The 21157-nt window shown below is 37.6% G+C and overlaps 1 protein-coding gene across 7 annotated transcripts in view; it reads right to left on the bottom strand.

The window, feature by feature from the left end:
- The window catches only part of HDAC9 (histone deacetylase 9), a 739057-nt gene that overhangs the window by 369105 nt on the left and 348795 nt on the right, over nt 1-21157 (bottom strand). For 6 of the 7 annotated variants that reach the window (XM_027573170.2, XM_027573173.2, XM_027573172.2 and 3 more), the window contains one exon: nt 4757-7398. In XM_027573170.2, coding sequence (XP_027428971.2) covers nt 7084-7398 — 315 coding nt within the window. In that variant the 3' untranslated portion in view covers nt 4757-7083. Of the gene's footprint in view, nt 1-4756; nt 7399-21157 lie in introns of those variants that run through there. The other variant, XM_027573169.2, reaches the window with a different exon arrangement.

The raw sequence follows: 21157 nt of genomic DNA, 5'->3' as shown, positions 1-21157 counted from the left end.
TTGTAGAAATTCTGTCAACAAAGGCACAAGGATCAAAGCAAAGTTGTAAACATGGGTTCAACGTAAAATTTAAGTGCAAAGTAGACACGAGTAAAAATGAGTAACCAGGATAGAATTCTGTCATATAAATGAAGAAAAATAACTCTGGTTTAGTTTTTAAAGGTCACCAGAGAAAAGGCATTTCTTAAAGGAAAGACAAACTTAATCTTTTCTTCAGTTTATATTAGATACAATAAACAGCAAGACTGTAGCATTTAAATGGTTCATTGGGAGAAAGAGAAAAGGGACAGCCTCAAAAGCTAGGAAACGAGAGACAGCAACAGGAATGGCAGACAAGCAAGACCAAGATCGGCTAGAAATAAGGAAAACAGAGATGATGCATGAGAAAGTGGAGCCCAACATTCATTAAGGTCTTCTCCCTTTAAAAATAACTCAAATGGAAGAATATTTTTTTAAATGTATGTAACTGGAAAACGGATCAAAGATCTAAAAGTAAATGCTAAAATTAGAAACCTCTTAGAAGGAAATATGGGTGTACATCTTTGTGACATTGGATTAGGAAATGGTTTCTTAAATATGACACCAAAAGCACAAGTAACAAAAGAAAAAATAGAACTTAACAAAAATACAAATGTGCGTCAGAGGACACAATCAAGAAGCAGAAAGACAACCCACAGAATGGGAGAAAATATTTGCAACTCACATGTTTGATAATTTCCTATTCATATTTTGGGTATCCAGTAAATATATTTAAAAACTCTTACAATTCAACAACAAAAAAACTAAGAAGCCAATTTAAAAATGGCTTGAGGACTTGAACAGACATTACCCCCCAAAAGATACAAATGACCAGTAAGTAAACTTAAAGATGCTCAACATTATTAGCAATTAGTGAAATAGAAATCCAAACAATGAGTTCGTATTTCGCATCCACTAGGATGGCTGCAATATTTTAATAAAGGAAAATAAAATGTTGGAAAGGATGTGGAGAAATTGCAACCCCTCTGATCCTGCTAGTAGGAGTAGAACATAGTTCAGCCACTGTGGAAAACAATCTGGCGGTTCCTCAAAAGTTAAACAGCATTACCATAGGACCCAGGAATTTCACTCACCCCTAAGTATATACCCAAGAGAATAATGTATGTTAACATAAAAGCTTGCACATGAATGTTCATAGCAGCATTTAGTCATAAGAGCCAAAGAGTGAAAACCAAGTGTCCATCAACTAATAAATGGATAAACAAAATGTAGTATATTCATACGATGGAATACTATTCAGCCATAAAAAGGAATGAAGTACTGTTACATAAACCTTGCAAACATTATGCAGACGCACTAAAGGCCACATTGTATATGATTTCATTAATACCAAATCTCCACAATAGGCAAATTCACAGAGACACAAAATAGTTGTAAGTGGTTGCGAGGGGTTGGAGGGAGGAGAGAATGGGGAGTGACTGCTTAATTGCTACAGGATTTGAGTTGATGAAAATATTCTGGAATCAGATAGTAGTGATGGTGGCATAGCATCACGAATATACCAAAACCCACCTGAATTACCGACTTTAAATGGGTAAAATGGTAAATTTTATGTCCTATGCATTTTATCTCAATAAAAAAACAAAAAACAAAACACAATGTGCAACAAATAGCTCAGAACTGGCGAAGAAAAATAAATTGCCAAGTCTTGGTGAATACTCTTGTCAACAGGCTAAACAACTGTTTAAATGAGAAGAGAGAAATAAAACAAAAGAACAGATACTATCACAGCAGTAGGAGCAGTAAATATAGTGAGAATAACCTAGAGCTGAGTTAAAATGCAGATGAAACAGAACAATATATGAGAAATATGAGATAGTCTATTTTGGGAACTGTGAATGAAGAGTCCAAGGAGCTTAGGTAAAAGCTATTAAAAGTCAGGCCACATTTCAGGAAGTAGTTTAGAGCCCCTGGACAGCTCCAGAACATTATCTGTTGAAAAGTGTAGACTCCTGGGCCCTCTGTCAGGACAACAGAATCAGAACCTCTGGTAGGTGTGGTCAGAAGCCGAATTGCCAATGACTTCCCTCAAGAGGATATTTATGCATCTTTCAAGTGAAAAATCACCTAGGAAGACAAGAACTCAAGACAAATGTCTCTATTTTTCCTTTTCCCATTTTATACAGAATGATTATCAAATGCACCCTCAATAGGTCAAAAAAGGTTCTAAAAGGCAGCGTCCTAACTGCTCAGAAATAGGTATTTGGCTTTGATTGGGGAATGAAGGTAAGTGGCAAAGGACAGCTGTGACCTGGTTGAAATCTTTTCTCCTTCTCTCCCCCCCAGAAAGTTAACCCCAAGTGCAGGCATTCTGTTTCACCCCTTCCTAAGACTGGCTCTGGTCAGAAAAAGAAGAAACTCACAAATTTTCATGATTCAAAATGAATGAACATCATGTGTCTAAGGATGATACCTCTCATCTATGCATTAGACAAAAAAAAAAAAAGAGTCCTAATCTCATAGCAGTGATTAAGAGAAAATTGATTCCAAACAGTTTGTAAACGCTAATGAGGGGAGGGAGAGAGAGAGAGAGAACTGATGATTTAATAAACCTGGACACATGAAAAGAATTATTGCATAAATTCTGTGTGGTAGTAAAGGTAGAGAATAAGGACTCTTGTGCTACAGTGCCTGGGTTCAAATTAGAGCTAGACTGTCACTGACTGGGTGACCTTGACCTTATATAACGTTTTTTTGCCCCAGTGCCCTCATCTCTACAACGAGACAATATCTACCCCATAAAGTTGTTGTGAGGACTAAATGAGTTGCTAGACATGTATGTTTCCAATAGTTAAAAGTGGAAGTCTTTTTGTAAATCAAGATGGTCCCAAAAGGTTGCATTGTCTAAACCTTACAGTTTATAAGCCTTAAAGAAGGTCAACTTATGAAATTAGAAAACCTTTCCAATCTAAATCAAGAAGTTCTAAAAAGTCACATTCCCAATATCTTGTTTTATTTGCCAGAATTCTTTGATTGCCCTCTCATAATTTTAAAATCCAGATGGAGGAATTATCAACAATAAAGGGCATGGTAATCTACCTGTCAAATTCCTTCTCTTTCATCTCCAAGTTCTTGATTATAATTGGTTATAATTTGTAGACCTTGATTATTTATCATTGTTAGTTCACAATTGTATACCCACAGTTCTGTGCTTCCATTATTGAAAAAAATCACGAAGAGGGTGCCTGGGTGGCTCAGTTGGTTAAGCGACTGCCTTCGGCTCAGGTCATGATCCTGGAGTCCTGGGATTGAGTCCCACATCGGGCTCCTTGCTCGGCAGGGAGTCTGCTTCTCCCTCTGACCCTCTTCCCTCTCGTGCTCTCTATCTCTCATTCTCTCCCTCTCAAATAAATAAAATCTTTAAAAAAAAAATTACGAAGAAATGCCAAATTAAAAAAATACTGTTGTCTACCTATACATCCATTGAGTACTAGGTTTCAAAAAAATGGTTAGTGTCTGAATTCCTTTTCAACATCCTTTAGAGAAAAAAAAAGTATAAAACAAAGTAAAAAATTTCTTATAGACAACTTTTTCAAGTCTATGAAAAGTTAACAGTCTCCATTTCAGCAGCCACCTTCACCAATGAGAAGGTGGATTTTTACTGCCAGAACAGGAAGTCTAATGTTTATTTATTGCAAGTCCTGGCAAAAAATATTTTCCTGAAGAGAAAGTTCTTAACATGAGATTGATACTTTTTATTGAAACATCCACTTTACACTTGAAAAATCAGATATACAGTATAAAACCATTATCTAATTGGTTCCTCCAACTCTTTTTTTGAGGATCTCTGGTACCAAGTTAATCAAGTTTATAAAAGTCCAAAGGCAATTTTTAGGAAATTAGAGCTAATGGTATTCCCACAATTCTGACCAAATTATCAGGGTTATAGCATTATGGAATGATAATCCATTTTGTAATAGTCAATGATATTAGCTCCAGAATTCTCAATAATCTAATGCAATATTGTTGTGATTTAGAATAATTTTAATTTGTATGATGCTATTCAAGTTTAGATTAAGGGAACAAAAACACAGTAACACATTATGAAGTACTGACTGATGGAAGTTCTGCTAGCAACTGACCAGAAGAAGAGCTGGGTATGTCATGGCGCAGGGATGTCTATGGCCCGCTTTCCTTTACCTGAGCCAGGCCCCTTGTTCTTTATGCTAGTATTATAATAATCGTTTCCATAGAAGGGGAGGTCATTTAGTTTTTTTTCTCTTTTACGTTTATGTGCTGTTACTTTATACTTGTAGGTCAGGCTGTCACTGTATCAGATAAAATTATTATGATACATGGAAAATTATTTATTTTGATATTTATTGAGTGCTTGCTGCATTGGAGGGATTATGTTAACCTTTTTAAAAATAATTTTTTAAGTTGAGCAAGGTTAGGAATTAACATTTATATAAAATTTTATATTTGGAAGTTGACATCAAACATGATAACATATCATGAAAAAGAGGCCACACTGGGAAACGGAAAAGGCAACAAATTTTACATGTGTTTGCTATTTGATAATAGCTGACATAAATAGTTTAAAATCATTGTTGGGTTTATTATTTTTAATGGCATGAGAAATAAGTGCTCAAAATATCTTCATTTTCTTGTTTCAACAACGAATGGCAATATATTTTGGTATATGAGACCTAGCGCAAGAGCTTCAGATCCGATTAAGTATATCAAGTTTACACAAAGCCAAATGTATGAAAGGGGATCTTTTAAAAAAAACTTTATTTGAGAAAGGAAGAGACTTATAACAGAAGGCAAGAAGAACATACAAACAATATATTTACAACACAAAACAAGAGATCACCTTCAAGGGTGTAAATTATAATAAATACAGTAGATTTGAAAAGAGACATTTATCAATTAATTCTAAGATGAATTAAGTCCAGCTTTCTTTTTCACTGGTTCCAGGTAGTTTCTTGATTAAATTCAAAGACTATCAAATTCAAACAATTAATGTCCACCAACTGTACTGATGAAGCTCTCTCAAATGACATTATAAAAAATAGGTTTTTTTTTTGTTTGTGATTACATATCTTTGAAGTAATATTATACAAAAGTCTGCTCAGCCACATGTTCCTCCCCAAATAAAATGTATTTTAAAAGATGCACTATCCCTTTTTTATGAGATTGAAAAAAGACTTTAAAGAAAATGAATATTTATGAGATGGAAAAAATATACAATTTTATCTTAGGAATGCCATATTTTTAATGCAAAACAACTGACAAAAAGTCATTTTAATCTTAAGGAATATACTAACCAAAATATGGTGGTAATAGGAAAAGTTGCCTATTATAGCTATTTGTCAAATTATCAGAAGGACTTTCATTATATGGAAAAGTTTTAAACTTTCTAACTTCTAGTTATGTTAATTTAATTTGAATGGAGACTTTTTAAAAAAGGATAATGTATCTTTAGCAGTGACCTTTTTTTAAGAAATATTTTTAAATGTCACAGCAAAATGTAAACAACACGTGCCAATAACATACAGTTGTTACAATGTCTACATTTGGCAAAATCGCTATATCTCCTTTGAAACAGGATACTACACCTTAAAATACCTTGGATTTAGAAATATAAATATTTTAATAGAAAAAAACCTCACAAAGATTCTAGGTCAATTTGGATTATCCATATTAAAGGGGTCTTAATACAAGGAATCTTTAACTAGCTTAACAAAAGTAAACCTATAAAACAAGGTAAACATATCAAAAGGGAGTATGAAGGAAATGTTCCAGTGAAAAGCTTCCTTAACAATTTCCCTACTTGCGGTGTTATTTTCTTAGACAATAAATCAATTCATAGAGTGCCCTTTAAAAACAGAAAGAGTAAAACACTATCCTCCGTTTTTTTTTTCCCCCTACATTCCTCATTACATGAATCACTTGGACTTCCTGTTTCCACAAGGCATTTCCTGTTCAGCCTCATAGAATCAGTTTTCTGTAGGAGAACAGCAGGAACCTGACAAAGAACGGACTTAAATAAACAGAGTCTTCTGTTGCCTTCAAAGTTGTTTGTATTTCATAGCATCAAAGGACACAGTTCTTCTGAAGGTGCATTATATACAAGTACATTCTGTTGTTGAGCCTAACTTTCCTAAGTTTTTATTTGCCAAAATGGTATGGTCTAATGCCGAGTCATTATGGAATTCTACCTAAGAGATCCTAATCATATGATTATAAAATATGATACACCTTCTTCTTTTAAACGTGATTGTGACTTCGTATCAGATAATCATCATACCATTACTGTGTTTTCTACAATTGTAGATAGCATATAGCATCTGATTGGACCATAATGCTGCACATTACTTCTGGCCGATATCTGCATCGGCTTCATTTGATCTTTTTTGATAGACAATGTCATCAAATAACACAAGATAAAAGTAAAATGAGCAGTGCTAGGTGAGACAAAATGTAATATTTAAAATAGTGCTGTACTTTGCAATCTATATATTTAAAACCACCTCTATTCCTAATATTTTCAATTGCAATCTATACAATAACCTAAGGACTGTTGGCGTGGTAACCAGAACATTTAACTTAACGAAAAGAGAGAGGAAGGAAGGGGCAGACTACCTTTAACAGTGTTCAAGACTGTAGTATGATACATTATGTACAACAATGTGAAAATTGAATTCTACATATCAAAGAAAAAATCAAGAACTAATAGAATGTTTCATTGATCAGACTGGGTAACTATATCCAGCAGTCGCTGATCTCAACAGATAAACTAAAAACAACAGTGAGCTCGTTTTCCTTAGAAGTAATTGGTGTATCAGGCTTTGGGATGAATTTAAAGCCTATTAATAACTTGTATACTTATGTAGTATAATTTTAGTGTAACAAGTATTTCCTTACCAGTGGAGTTTCAGTGAAACCTTGATATCTATATAGAAATCAGTACATAGAGAAATCTCTATATAGATATATCTGCATTAAGTAGAATCCTTAAACACTAAAATCAAATCATTCAGAAATATAAACAGATAGGAAATAATATCCATTTACCAAAACCGGCAATGCATCTCATATTCAGATAATGACTTTAATTACAAATCCTGGAGCTAAATCTTTGCCTATTACCTGTTGCATAAAAGCAGCCTGCTCCCCAGATTCCATTTCCTGGATCTGAGCATCTTCATCACTGTCCACCGGCTCCTCCTTGACCTTCACTGCCCCAACTTGTCCCAGTGTGTCATCCACACAAGCACTGCTGTCGCTCCTAGTGCTGTTGCCACTAGAGGGCGCTCTGTCTTCCTGCATCGCCTGGTCCCCCTGAAGCTCTTCCTCCGCTTCCTCCAGGTGACTGCCTGGTTGCTTCAGTTGTTCAATAGATTTCGAAAGCAGCTAGAAGAGAGTGTTCAGGGGTTCAAAATTCAATAGTTTTTGGTGGTAACAGAGAAGCAAAATACACTTTTATTTCTAATGACTCTACTTCAGTACGGTCTGGTTTCTAGTTTCTGGATGTCAATTGCAGAATGAATTTGTACGCCACAAACTTCCTCAGTGATGCTGCATCTGAAGCAGTCCCATCCCTGCCATATTGTGTTGATGTGGGAGGCAGAGAATGAGGTCTCTGAGTGCTTTTTTTCAGGGATTACTCTTTAACACACTTAGAAAATGGTGGGGAAAAGGTAAATAAGCGTTTTCAATGGGAACCATGGAACTTTTACAAGTAGTTTGTACTGAGACAATTTAACCCAAATAAACCTGAGAATTTTTTCTCTCAAAGAGAAAATGTAATGGAATTAATGGAAAGGTAATGAAAAACTTCCACGATCTCATTTTTTGACAAATGTCAACCACTATAAAATACGAGCACAAATGCTAAGGCCTCGTCTATCTAATTTTCTGATACCTTGAATGGTCAAATAATAAAACATCTTCTTATATATACACGGTAAAACATGGAAATATTGATTTTGAAATCCTAAACTTTAAAAAGATGTGGGTTTAAAAAAATTGTCATAGCACTAAAAATGTTTTATGAACATATCCAAATTAAATGACAGGAAAGAAGGAATTATTTTTAATTTGAAAGTTATTATTTAGACCTTTTCTTTATTTTATAAATTAAATTGGACTCTATCTTCAGAAGTATATATGAATTAACTGCTCAATGATTTAAAAAAAACAAAAACAGATTTAACTTAAACAATAGCAAAGTATCATGGTATAAAAGCTCAATAAAATGGGGTAAAATTCTCAAGATGATTTCGTGTCACAGTAGATCTCACTTTGATTCACAATGACCCCAGTGACTGATCATCGGCAGACCTTGAACTGTGGTTTCAAAAGCGATTGGAGTTCCCTGTTAAGTCAGTGCCCATGTAAGCAACATGCCAAATATTGTTAATGAGCAGCACACTTAGAAATACCACCGCTAAAATCATGAATGCCAATTTCTCTTGGTACAGTTTAAGCTTACCTCCCCCACACACCCATGTTTTTAAGACTAAACACATGCTTAGAGTTAGAATACTTAAGTACTCCAACTCTGAAGGGTGTCTTCCCCTTTCCAGGCTTATAGACTTCCAGGTCACGTAACCTCAGATGGCTGTGCATACACTGACGAAACCCTTCAATTTCACAGTCGGTAAAATTATTGGGGGTTTTCGTTCATTTATGCAACAAATATTTATTAAGGGTCAACTGTGTTCAAGACAGCGTGCTAAGCACGGGGAAAACAGCCATCACCTTGCCCTCGTAGAGTTTATAGTTTAGTGTGTTAGACAGGAACCAAAAAGATAAATTTATTCTTATTTTAGTTGGCACAGGAGTGGAACTGGAGGTGCTTAAGGGAGCTTTCACTGAGAGGGTGCTATGTTTAGGCTGAGACAAGAAAGAGGAGGGATAGAAAAGTAAGAGTCATTAGTTACGTGTGTGAGGGGTTGAATAAGGGTAGAGAGCATTTCTGGCCAGAGGCACAATATATGCCCTGGAAAAGGAGTCCAGTGTGTTGGAGTACATGAGAGGCCAGTGAGGTTTGAGCACAAGAAGGTGGGGAGAATGCTAGAAGATGATGTTGGAGAGAGTGACACAGTTTATAATATAATATGTTTCTGTTAAGAGTAAGATTCTAAAGAAATAAAACAGTGTAGGACAAAGCCATAAATAAAATGGAATCACCAATCTTAAGTTAGACATAATCAAGCTAAGAGAATATGTATCGATCAAACTTTATGTCAAAATGAAGAAGGCAAATTTAAATATTAATTTCCTTTGTGCTTACAATCTAACATCTATTGTTCCTGGGCTGTCAGCATAAGAACAATCATCCCATCATGCTCTAAATGTCTCTAAGTACTTCCTGAGAAACTATTTGCAGGACTTTTGTACCAATGCTAACTAGCTCTTCATAACATAAATACATTATACCTTGCATACTGCTGAGATTTTGGAGAAGAGAGACAATGTAATATTCCTGAACTCTGGCTATACAACTGTAGGATCCCGTTTAATTGGCTGTTAGAAAAAGAACACGTGACACCATAGAAAACAGGCAGGATTTTAATGGAAAAGTCCCAATTTGAGCTGGCACACCAGGGACAGGGACTTTGGGTGACCAGTACCCACCCACTCTCCAGAGGGAGAGCTCATCGGTCGACCCTTAACCTCTGTCACTCACCTCAGATGTGATGTACAGGAGCAGAACAGAGATTCTCTCGTGGGGAGAGGAGATTTAACTAAGGAAAGGCACCAGTCAGGTGAAGGAGGCTGCAAGAGCCCCTCAGAGGGACGATCTGCAAGCAGACTGCTGCAGTTCATCTTCTGGATGGATGCTTGGTGAGCTCTAGAACTTTCCCCTCTCGCTACCCAAGCTTAGTTGGAAAAATTCGTGGGAGCTAGCACATCAGAGTTGGTGAGCCAAGGACAAGTATGCGTCAGGCAGACACCTCTGGGAGGCATTCAGAAGTTCCTGCGCATAAGAACTTCTGTGAGGAAGAGAGAAGAAAACCATGTGGGATGTGTGGCCATGAGACAGGAACCGCGAGGCCATTCATGAAAGGTCCACCAGGGAGCACGTGACCATTGTCCAGGAAATGTCACACCAAAAGTCCCTGCTTACTGAGGAGTGATTCTGCAACTTCCATAGCTTCTGGAAGTTTGATATGGGGAGTATTTCATAACCAAGAGGAAAGTGCAGATAGCGCCTGCTAAGTAAAAGGAAAGCCCTTAGCGGTAATGACAGGAAGTCTGTTGCTGTTCCTCTCCTTCCCAGTCCCCATCCTAACATGGCCCCTCAGTACCTTGACTTCCTCACATGCAGTAGTCTTTTTCTCTGCTCTACCTCAGCACCCAACGCTGTCCTACCCTAGCCCTGGACTTTATTGGTAGCTGTACAGTTTCCTTAATGGGTTTCAAACATGACTTCCTTCTGGGCTCATTCTCAGAATATTCTGACCCCAACCACTCCTCAGCCCCAGAGGGTCCTCTAAGTGATTGAGCCTAACACGTTCTCGCTGCCCACCACTCCCCCTCACCACCCCACCCCCCTGCACATCCCTCCTTGCTGGACTAGGCTCCATTCTCCGCCATTAAAAATCACTCCCTTGGGGCGCCTAAGTGTCTCAGTCGGTTAAGTGTCTGACTCGTGATTTCGGCTCAGATCATGATCTCAGGGTCCTGGGATTATGCCCCCCGTGGGGCTCCACCCTCAGAGGGAATCTGCTTGGGACACTCTCTCCCTCTCTCCTTGCCCCTCCCCCTGCTCACTCTCTCTCAAATAAAGAAGTCTTTTTTTTTTTTTTTTTCCACTCCCTTACATTGTCTTCGACTCCCCTGCCCTTTTGAATATGGGTTTTACTGGAAAAGTTAAGACTTCCAACCTTGGTTAATACCACATCTCTGCCAAACCCAAGCAGCTGAATAAGCTAGGAAACAAACAAACGAATTACAATCATGCTGAATGTTTCTCCTCAGATTTGTGAGCAAAACCCTCAAAAGGGCCCTCAGTGCTGTCTGGCAGTCCTACCACATTTCTCTAGTTAATTCACTCCCACTCTTTCACAATGACAATTTCAAACTACCTCCTCTCTCCTCCAGCCTCTAAAATCCAGACCTTTTTTTCACTCCCTGCTGATACCTGTGCTTATTATTTTACTGAGAAATAGAAGCCTCTGAAGGGAAACTCGACATCCTGCTACACCATCGCATTCACCAAGCTGTCCCATTCTTCTGAACACGTCTGTTCTTCTGAAAGCGAGTCTGCACTCTTATCTCAGGCAATCCCTCAGCTTAGGGTCTGGATCCTATCCACTCCTGCAATGATCCACTCTGTCCTCCAACACACATTTCCCCTCTCTGCTGAATATTCTTATGTGTGCATTTTCAAAATGATAATCCAACTTAAATAAAACCTCCCTTGCTCCCCCCACCAACACCATTATGTACCTTCCTTCACAGCAAAACTCCTTGAGTTATCGCTCTTTACTGTCTTCATTTCTCTTTTCCCATTCTCTTTAGAATTCATGCCAACAAGGCTTTCATCCACACTATTTGACTAAAATCTCTCCTGTTAAAGTCAGTAATGACTGCATTCTTGCCAAATCCAGTGGCAATTTAATTAGGATATTAATAAGTGTCAGTGAGGGTAAAGCACCTCACAAAGGGCACCAAGACACAATCATAGCATCTTTGAAAGTAAGCGGCTGATATCACTAGAGCTAAAGACCAGACAAACTGTGCGCTAATTTCCTGGAATATAATTTCCCATAGATAGCAAGTAGGTCCAAGAAAATCTCTAAATAGTGACCAAATGCTGAGTTTTCACAGAATATATCATACGTACATTTTAACAAAAAACCTTCTGAAATCTGACTTGTTAATGTATTTCTGAGGTCACAGACGTACCCAGAAATCTCATCGTTTAGTCCATGAATCAGTTTTGGTCAGTATTTACAATCTCACTGACATAGATACATATATAACAATTTTCAGTGTGCAATAACGAAAACAATGCCATTTGTTCTAGTCAGTTCCTTTGGCTTCCTCTACACTTGTGATGTAGTAAAGGAAACATGAGGGAGAAAAGTGCCAGAATGAATAACGCTACGATAACTGGGCAAGACGGCCAAATGGCAAAATGATCTTCCAAGGGCAGAATTCCTTGATGGTTTGTAAAAGAAATGTTTCTTGACATAAAACAGTAACTTACGAGTGGAGATCATATACATATAAAATGTAGTCATTGGAAAATTTCTAATAACATTCTTCAAACCCTTATTTTATAAAGAAGGAATTTCATGTCCAAGAGAAGCTGAGCCATCTCCAAAAAAAAAAAAAAAAGAGTAGAAACCTAGAACTTTTTTATACCCTTCCAGTTTGCATTCTACTCTGAAACAACTATGTTCTGATGACAACTGAATTAATATAAATAATTCCAATGTCTCCCCGAGCTCCAAACTTGCATATTCAGCTGCATCCTTAATAACATCTTCCCTTAGATCTTGAATACCTAATAGGTATCATAAATTTTAAACAGCCCAAAGAAAACCTTTATTCTCCTCCGACTGAAATGTATTGCTCACCTAATTTTCTCATCTGAGTGAACAGCAACACCCAATTGCATGGGTCAAAAATTTAGGATCTGCCCTTGTTTCTCTCTTGATCATCTTTTTTGCTAAATACCTGAAAGCTTAACTGATGCTTAGTAACAGCGCGTTGACACTTTCTTTCCCAGATTATGAAGCAAATGACAATGTCTACATGAACAATAACTACCATTTTTTCACCATTTCTGAAATAAAATATGCTCTTTTGCAAAGTTTCATAAAATACAAAAGTGATAAATGGGATCTCTGGGAAACAGTTTTGCAAAATATAAATGCAGAGAAGGAGTTAAATACCTGGAATAAGGGTATCTGACTAAAGCTGTTTTTGTTTAAGCAAACAAATTTGCCAGCATGGAAAAATTAGCAATTAACATCAGCAAGAAAAATCTACAGATCAAAGTCACAGAAAACCTGCCTGCCAGGTTTAACTTATTTTAGATTTTTAAAATTAAAAAAAGAAAATTACTTGATGTTGTTTGTAAATTTCTGGCTATTTATGAAGACATTCAGGATTCCGATTGTGTTGTGTCGTATGTGTTTTTGAACTTCAAATGTGACCATTACAAAGATGGTATGGGCTAACCCTGTTCTAATTTGTACTGTCGCTGAGTGGCCCCAGATGCAGGGAGGAGTTGTCTGCTTACTCTCAGTGGGGTAGCAGAGTCTCCCTGTGGTTGAACATCTGGAGGTGATCCCCCAGCAAAGTTGAGCGGTTGCCTTGCTGGCTACAAAACACAAGACGAAACATCTGTGTGACAGATAAACGTGCGAGCCTGTGTGAATCTCCGCCGAGCGCCCATCTGTGAAACACACCGTGTGTCATTCGTCTGACACCAGGTGAGTTACTCTGGCGGGGAACCCAGCTGAGAGTGCTTCTCCTTCCCTTTCATCTATGCTCTTCCTGGTCTGTCAGTGTTTCTCCGTGTTCTCCCTGCTATAGCACCAAACACTTAAAATCAGTGCCAGCGATCTACGACCGTTCTGGTCTTGTAACACACACACTCTCCGCACTCACGCTGACATTCTAAAGACCGGATATGATAATTTATTGAAGTTTCTAACACCTTGAAGTGTTACGATTCCGTTCTTATCAATCCCTGAGAGGCTCATAATTATGGCAAATCCCTAATTTCGATGTTTTGTATTCCATGTTAATATCATATATTCTACTGGTAAATGATTTAAAATTCATGAAATAATATTTAAAGGCTGTGCTGCTAACCTTTACACACGAGAGATCTCTGTGCACGTCACACTGTTTGACAGTCTGGAAGTCAACATAAGTATAAGTGCTATCAAATAAAGTATCTTTCAAATCCACATTTTAAATCTTTCCCAAGGAGATCTTTCATGGCCCCACAAATATCTTCAGATTTGGAATGGCAACTAAGAACGAGAGTGTATAAGGAGTAAATCTGTTTCTGATGGACATCTGGTTTTCAGAAATTGTCAACAACCCATTAAGCACAAGTGTTTGAATGTGATTATTAAACTATGCAAAGTGACCTTCAACCCAACTCATCACTTTCTTATTTTGCCTCAGATTTGAAGACAGATTTTACTTGGGCAATGGCACAAGTTTTTGCTTTTGTTCTTTTTTTTTCCTTTTAAATAAATGCAAAATTCTTCTTTTGGAAAATGAAACCTTTCCCTTAAGCTCCAAGGAAACTAGATTTTAAAACAATGATAAAATTCTGTCTCAAATCACAAATAGATTAGGTATGTACCAACTGTTCTCAAAAACAACATGCAGAGCAGGGAGGGCTTTCAAATCGAGAGGTCTACTTAAGAGAAGAACTCTGCCTCAAGCCAAAATACTCCCATGCCATTTCGCTTCTGTGCATTTTAGGGAAATTGCCAGAAGAAACAAAACTAAATAACAAGAGAGAAATATTTTCTAAATATTGGTTCATTATTCACACTAATTAAAAGTCTAAACTGAAAAATGTCCCTTCTTACCAATATTGAAGAGATATAAAACTAATCTAGGGACGAAGTGAATTGTTAATAAAAACGTGTTTATCTGTATAACTTTTACGATTCTCTAAAACAATGCCTGCAATTAAATTTTAATCCTTTTTCCGGTTTCCAAACACCCTCATAATTCAATAACTTGAATGAGTGTTAACTTCTGGAAAGAATACTGTAAATTTCCTCCTTCCAGTGTTTCCCATGAGTTTGAGAAAGTTACCCACCTACTCTTTCACTCATTGGACGATTTTTGCTGAGCACTTATTATATGCCACACCCTTACAAGAGCAGTCAGTCAGGCAACCTCTCAGAGGAAGAGGCAGAAAATAAGCAACTCAAGATTGGAACTTAATATATAGGGAACGATGGGAAAAGGGCTGAGCGTCTGTGTCTAATTTGTAGGGTAGGGAAGGACCCTCGGAAGAGGTAAGGTTTGAGCTAAGAGAGACTCCAATACCAAGATGGAGTCATGAGAAGATCTGGAGGTTGAACATTCCATACAGAACAGTGGCTAACACAACTCCTGGGACGGAATGACATTCCCCACAGACTGGAGAGGAGGCCAGCGTGGCTGGAAGTCAGCAAGTAAGGGAAGGGAACAGGAGAGGAGGTCAGTGATGGGGGTGAGAGCCAGATCATGACAACCTTATAGGCCACAAAAAAGATGTTTGGATTTTATCCTATGTACAATAAAGAGCAACTGGGGAGTTTTAAGCAAGTTTTTTTTTTTTTAAGATTTTATTTATATGAGAGAGCAAAGGAGCACAAGCAGGGGGGAGCAGCAGAGGGAGAGGGAGAAGCAGACTCCCTGCTGAGCAGGGAGCCCAATGAAGGACTCAATCCCAGAACCCTGGGACCACGACCCGAGCTGAAGGCAGATGCAAAACCATCTGAGCCACCCAGGCGCCCCTAAGCAAGCTCCTGACATGATTTGATTTGTATTTGTAAATGGTTACTCCGGCTGCTACAGAAGATTGGATTGAGGCAGGCAGAAGTAGAAACAGAAAGATCGACTTTCAGAACATAAAATCCCCAGCAAGAGAGTGTAACAAGACGTAACAAGAACACAAATGAGCTATTTTTCCTTCTTGTACAGCACTGTGTAATTTTATGTCTTTTTATTATATAATAGGATTTTCCCCTGATAATCTCCTTTCCAATCCTCAGGTGATAGTATACTTTCTTTCAAAGTTTTCTTTCTTCACTTTTTAAGGGTAATGTACAGAAGCACAGTTAAAGAAAGGCACCCTAGGTGATTTTGAACTGTGTCTCAGAATAGACAAGATCTCGGGGCGCCTGGGTGGCTCAGTCGTTAAGTGTCTGCCTTCGGCTCAGGTCATGATCCCAGGATCCTGGGATCAAGCCCCGCATTGGGCTCTCTGCTCTGCAGGAAGCCTGCTTCTCCCTCTCCCATTCCCCCTGCTTGTGTTCCCTCTCTCTGTATCTCTCTCTGTCAAATAAATAAATAAAATCTTTAAAAAAAAAAAAAAAAGAAGAAGACAAGATCTCAAAGCCAATGATCTTCAAATCAATTGATTCATAAACATCTCCCTTTCTCCCCATTGATCAACCCCTGCTTTGGTAGGCACACAAGCCCTATTTAAAATGGATGACCAAGAGTAAAACCCAGAAAATAATTGCCACATGGAAATGTGGGCCCCAGTGTAGCCAGATTTTCAATTTTTCAGACAATGCCAGAAATCCAGATTTGTATTTGAAATCTTTCTATTTTTAAAGATTGACCAATAATTGAAATACTTGTTAAGATACTAGGCAGGCCAATGACAGCAGTTCAATGGAATGGATCCAGTCCACAGAGTGTCCGCCTACGACCTCTGAAAATAATCCCTTATGGCCCTTCTTACTTAAACATTCTAGGGCTTAGATCATTTAGAGCTGTGTCTGCCTGCTCTTAAAATATACCATCCTTCATACTTGTGAGTTGTTTTATGTTCCCTACATGGTCAAAAATTCAACTACTTTGCCAGGGTTTGGAGGTAGGGGTAGGGATCGACTACAAAGGAGCAACACAAGGCCAAGTTTGGAATTTGAGAGAACTGTTCTATATCTTAACTGTGGTAATTATGTGATGATAGGCATTTGTGAAAACTCACTGAATTGTACAACAAAAGGAATACATTTTGCTGTATAAATTATACCTCACTAAATAATTCAATAATTAAGCATAATACTGTTCTAAAGAGAAAACAACGTCTGCTTTATGATGAATACAAAGGCTCAAGCTGGAACAACATTTAGTGATTTGGTTTACAACAAAGCAGCTTGATGCAAGACTGAGGCAAGTAGGAAATGTGTATCTTGGAAATATTTTAGCACTTCCAGACAACTAACCATTTTCATTAACAGAATAAGGAAAATAAACTATTAGTGTTCAGAATAGAAATACTGCATCAGAGTTCCAGTAGCGCTTACCGTGTTCACAGAGCACTTTCAGTATATCCTTTCATGTATTCCTCACTATAAACCTCTAAAATGTGCAGATTAGAGAATTATTGGATGAGGAGGTTCAGTACTTTGTCGAAAGTTGCAAAACTAATAAATAATTCTGCAGGACATCATACACTTCTCTCGGAAAGGTTATCAAGCATTCTAGATGCTGCACTTCATATGAGCTATTCATTATATAGAACTTTGACTAGAATGATCGGTTTGCAGGTCTATGGGTCATTCAAGGGAAAGGACATGCCTTCCTTATTTTCATTTTCAGCATGCAGCATAATGGTTGCTAATAAATCTTTGTGGAACACCATCAACGACTCCAAGCCAGGAAATTATTTTTTAGAAGTGAGTTTTTATTGTTGGTTGATACAACTAAGTTGATAGTGAGAGTAAGGGTGCACTTAGGATATGGGAGCTTAGCCCTGCATGCAGTTCTGCCTGAAGGTATGGGAATACTCTGGGATCATATGACATTTCAGGGTCACTCTAATCCCTCAGATTTCATCAGTATTTAGAGAAAGGGCAGAAAGATACAGGGGAAGAAAACTAAAATCAGGAATTTATAAGCAACCAAAATCTGTAACAAAGAGACTGCCACACATTGGTGGCTTTCATGTCCACAAATCACTTAGCTTTATTAAAAATTCCTTAGTAAGACTTAATTATTTCATCTTGCCAAATGAAACTATTTGTCAAGGTTGAGAAACAACCAAATTATTTAGCTTCCCTCTCCCTTTGAACAGCCTGGAATCAACATCAGTCAAACTACTCACATGGTTTAATTCCCCAGAGATTTTTCTTTCTCCTATTTCCTTACCTCGTAGTCATGTCCAACTATTGTTTTTCTCATTCAGTAAAAGCGTCTCTGACTAGGTGAACAATGTAGAGTGAAAAGGAAAGGTCGAGGTCCTTCCCTTGGTCTTCAAATTATGAAAGCAGCACTGGGAACGTTTATGAATGTTACACACTAATCCACTGAAATGGTCATTTAGTTTCTTTTACAAACACAGGATTTCATCACATCTAATAATAAAGCAACAAACCATTTTCTGTATATTATAAACCATCCACTTGTAATTCTGTAGTGAAATGCTTCTATATGAATTCTCTGTGATGATGTAAGCCGGTATGGCAGTAAGTGGGGTTTTTTTTTTGAAGCTCGGCACATACCTACACGGATCTATTTACATTGGGCTAATCATGTCAAAATAACATCTATTTAAGGGCAAAGTCAGAGTTTCTTCTATAAACCTCTATAGATAGATAAATAATCTAGGGGGCTTTTTACTGTTATAAAATTAAGACTGCCTTTCGGGCCTGCTGAAGTTTTTGGACATACTATCCATCTAATGGGCAAAATGTAATCCTAAATTGTTGATTAAAGACTCTGCCTGGAAACATACCGTCAAATGGAGAGAGAGAAATTAAACTTGACAACGGTAATGCCTACTTTCCTAAATGAAAGCCCAGTTCAAGTTTCTACTCATCCATTTTTCAAAACTTAAAACAAGGCATTTTCCAACCACCCATAGATGGGATGCCAAATTTGCATTTCAGTTGAACTTGATGAAGTCAGTAGACTTTCAGCGTCAGGCTCACTCAGAGCTCTTATGAGAAGATGTTTGCCCAATCTAAAAAAAAATAACAATTTTACAACATCAGGGCCTGGCCATACTGAACCCACACCCCACTGTTGGAAAGCTTTACGATCCAGTGGCTATCTGAATGTCCCACCATCAGATTCACGTAGAGAGGTTTCCAAGTTAGTAACTGAATGGAGGGCAGTGCGTGAAAAGTTGAGAAGCAGGATCAGGAAAAGGAATTTCTTCATCTTGGCAAATCCAAACCAATATCAAAAATTAAATAAAGACATAAAATAAGATCATCCTCCTTTTCTGTTTGTTTGCCTTGCCTTAATTGTAAGTTTTCTACTTTTGGCAAAAATAAAATTAGGAAAATGTTGTCTTGGGCCCCTGGCTGGCTCAGTTGGTAGAGAATTCACATGACTGTTGATCATGCAACTCTTGATCTTGGGGTAGTGAGTTCGAGCCCCACGTTTGGTGTGGAGCTTACTTAAAGTAAAAACTTATTTAAAAAAAAAAAAGGGAAAATCTTGCCTCCTGCTCAGTGATAAAAACAACACTAAATTGCTAAGTGCACGTTTAGGTTCAGGACAGGCTTTTGTGTCATTCAACCTATGTCGGAATTCCAGCTCTGTCAACTGCTAGCCCTGTCATGTTGGTCCACCTATTCAAGCCCTTTAAAATTAAATTTAGTGGGCTGCCTGGGTGGCTCAGTCGGTTAAATGCCTGCCTTAGGCTCAGGTCATGATCTCAGGGTCCTGGGATCGAGTTCTGCAGTGGAGGGGGGAGGCTCCCTGCTCAGTGGGGAGCCTGCTTCTCCCTCTCCCTCTGCTTCTCCCCACTGCTCCTGCTGTCAAATAAATAAAATCTTTAAAAATAAAATAAAATTAAATTAAGTGATATTAAAAAGAGTGAGTTGTTTAAATTTGAGAAGATAATATACATAAGAAGGTTAGCATTGTGTCCCAGTGTACAGTGGATCCTCCTTATAAAAGGGAGCTGGTATTATGTAAAAGATCCTATCCCTAAGGTACCTATGGAGAAGGGGTGGGGAGGATGCACAGTGCATAAAAGAAGGGGAGGGGAAGATACGCTCGGAGTAACAGGTGCAGCAAAAAGCAAAGATTGGTTCATTGTCCTCCTCTAATCTTACTTAAAATGTTAATCTCCCCAGAAGGAAGCCATGGGTATAATTACCTTGATTAAAATAAAGCTAACACCAAGTGTTTCCTTGCTGTTTGATAATAGGAAATGTGACTTAAAAAATGTAAACTTTCTGGAATGCTACATCTCTATAGTGGTTGTTCTTCAAATAAATCTCCTTGGGAAAATATACACTTTGCTCAATAGTGCACAAAATAGTTCTATTTTAGAACTGCCTTCAGAGATATTTTATAAGGAAAAAAATAACACACACACACACACACGCATGCTATGTTTGTGTGTAACCACAGGCAAAAAAGAATATAGTCCCCTGGGTTGCTGTGGATGGATGATTGGAGACAAGGAGTGGGTATGAATCATGAGGGGTTATGAAGAATATGTAACATTGATGTTAGAAAATTATCTCAAGAAAAAGAATAGATACTACTCAAGTAAAGGGGTCAAATTCTCTTCCAAAAACTAATGAAAACTCCCCATTTGCTCCATTCCAGCATTTGAGCAGAATTATATTCATGCCTTGCTTGTCAAACATAATATCTACCTGTTTTAATAAGGGCAATGCAGGACATCTGCTTGGCCTCCCCTTTACTAATCTCGTCTTAGATATATTTTTATTATGATAAAATAGCACTCATGTCAAAATGCCTAAGTATCATAGTAATAAATATATAATAAATACTTATATCTACAGTGAACCTTGACATATATAAGATATCATCTCATGATTTATGTGGGTTTTTAAAAAAAGTGTTGGCTGATATCCAGTCAAAGGAATGCATAAGATATTTATCACAGAGCGTATTACAAAGAAAGAAAGAAAGAAAGAAAGAAAGAAAGAAAGAAAGAAAGAAAGAAAGAAAGAAAGAAAGAGAAAGAAAGAAAAGAAAGAAAGAAAGAAAGAAAGAAAGAAAGAAAGAAAGAAAGAAAAAGAAAGAAAGGAAAGAAAGAAAGAAAGAAAGAAAGAAAGAAAGAGAAAGAAAGAAAAAGAAAGAAAGAAAGAAAGAAAGAAAGAAAGAAAGAAAGAAAGAAAGAAAGAAAGAGAAAGAAAGAGAGAGAGAAAGAAAAAGAAAGAGAAAGAAAAAGAAAGAAGGAGAGAGCGGGAGGGAGGGAGGGAAGGAGGGAGGAAGAAAGGAAGATATAAAGTCTTAAGTCTTAACGTCCTCAAAGAAAACAATTTCCTTCCTCGTGTTCCCTATCCTAGTACTTAATACGTTATGTTGTATTACTGTCTACTGAATATTTCACTCCCCTGCTCCCCACACTGTAAGCTCCATGAGGACACTGAATGTTATTTTCTTAGTGCCTAAGATAGCGTCTGTGCAAAGCAAGAATTCAGTGAGTTGCTAAATGGATAAATGCATAATAAATTAGTAT

Source organism: Zalophus californianus, chromosome 12 (assembly GCF_009762305.2).
Source record: "Zalophus californianus isolate mZalCal1 chromosome 12, mZalCal1.pri.v2, whole genome shotgun sequence".
NCBI classification, from domain to species: Eukaryota; Metazoa; Chordata; class Mammalia; order Carnivora; family Otariidae; genus Zalophus; species Zalophus californianus.
Note: the sequence above shows the minus strand (reverse complement) of the source record. Positions and strands in the feature narration are given on the sequence as shown.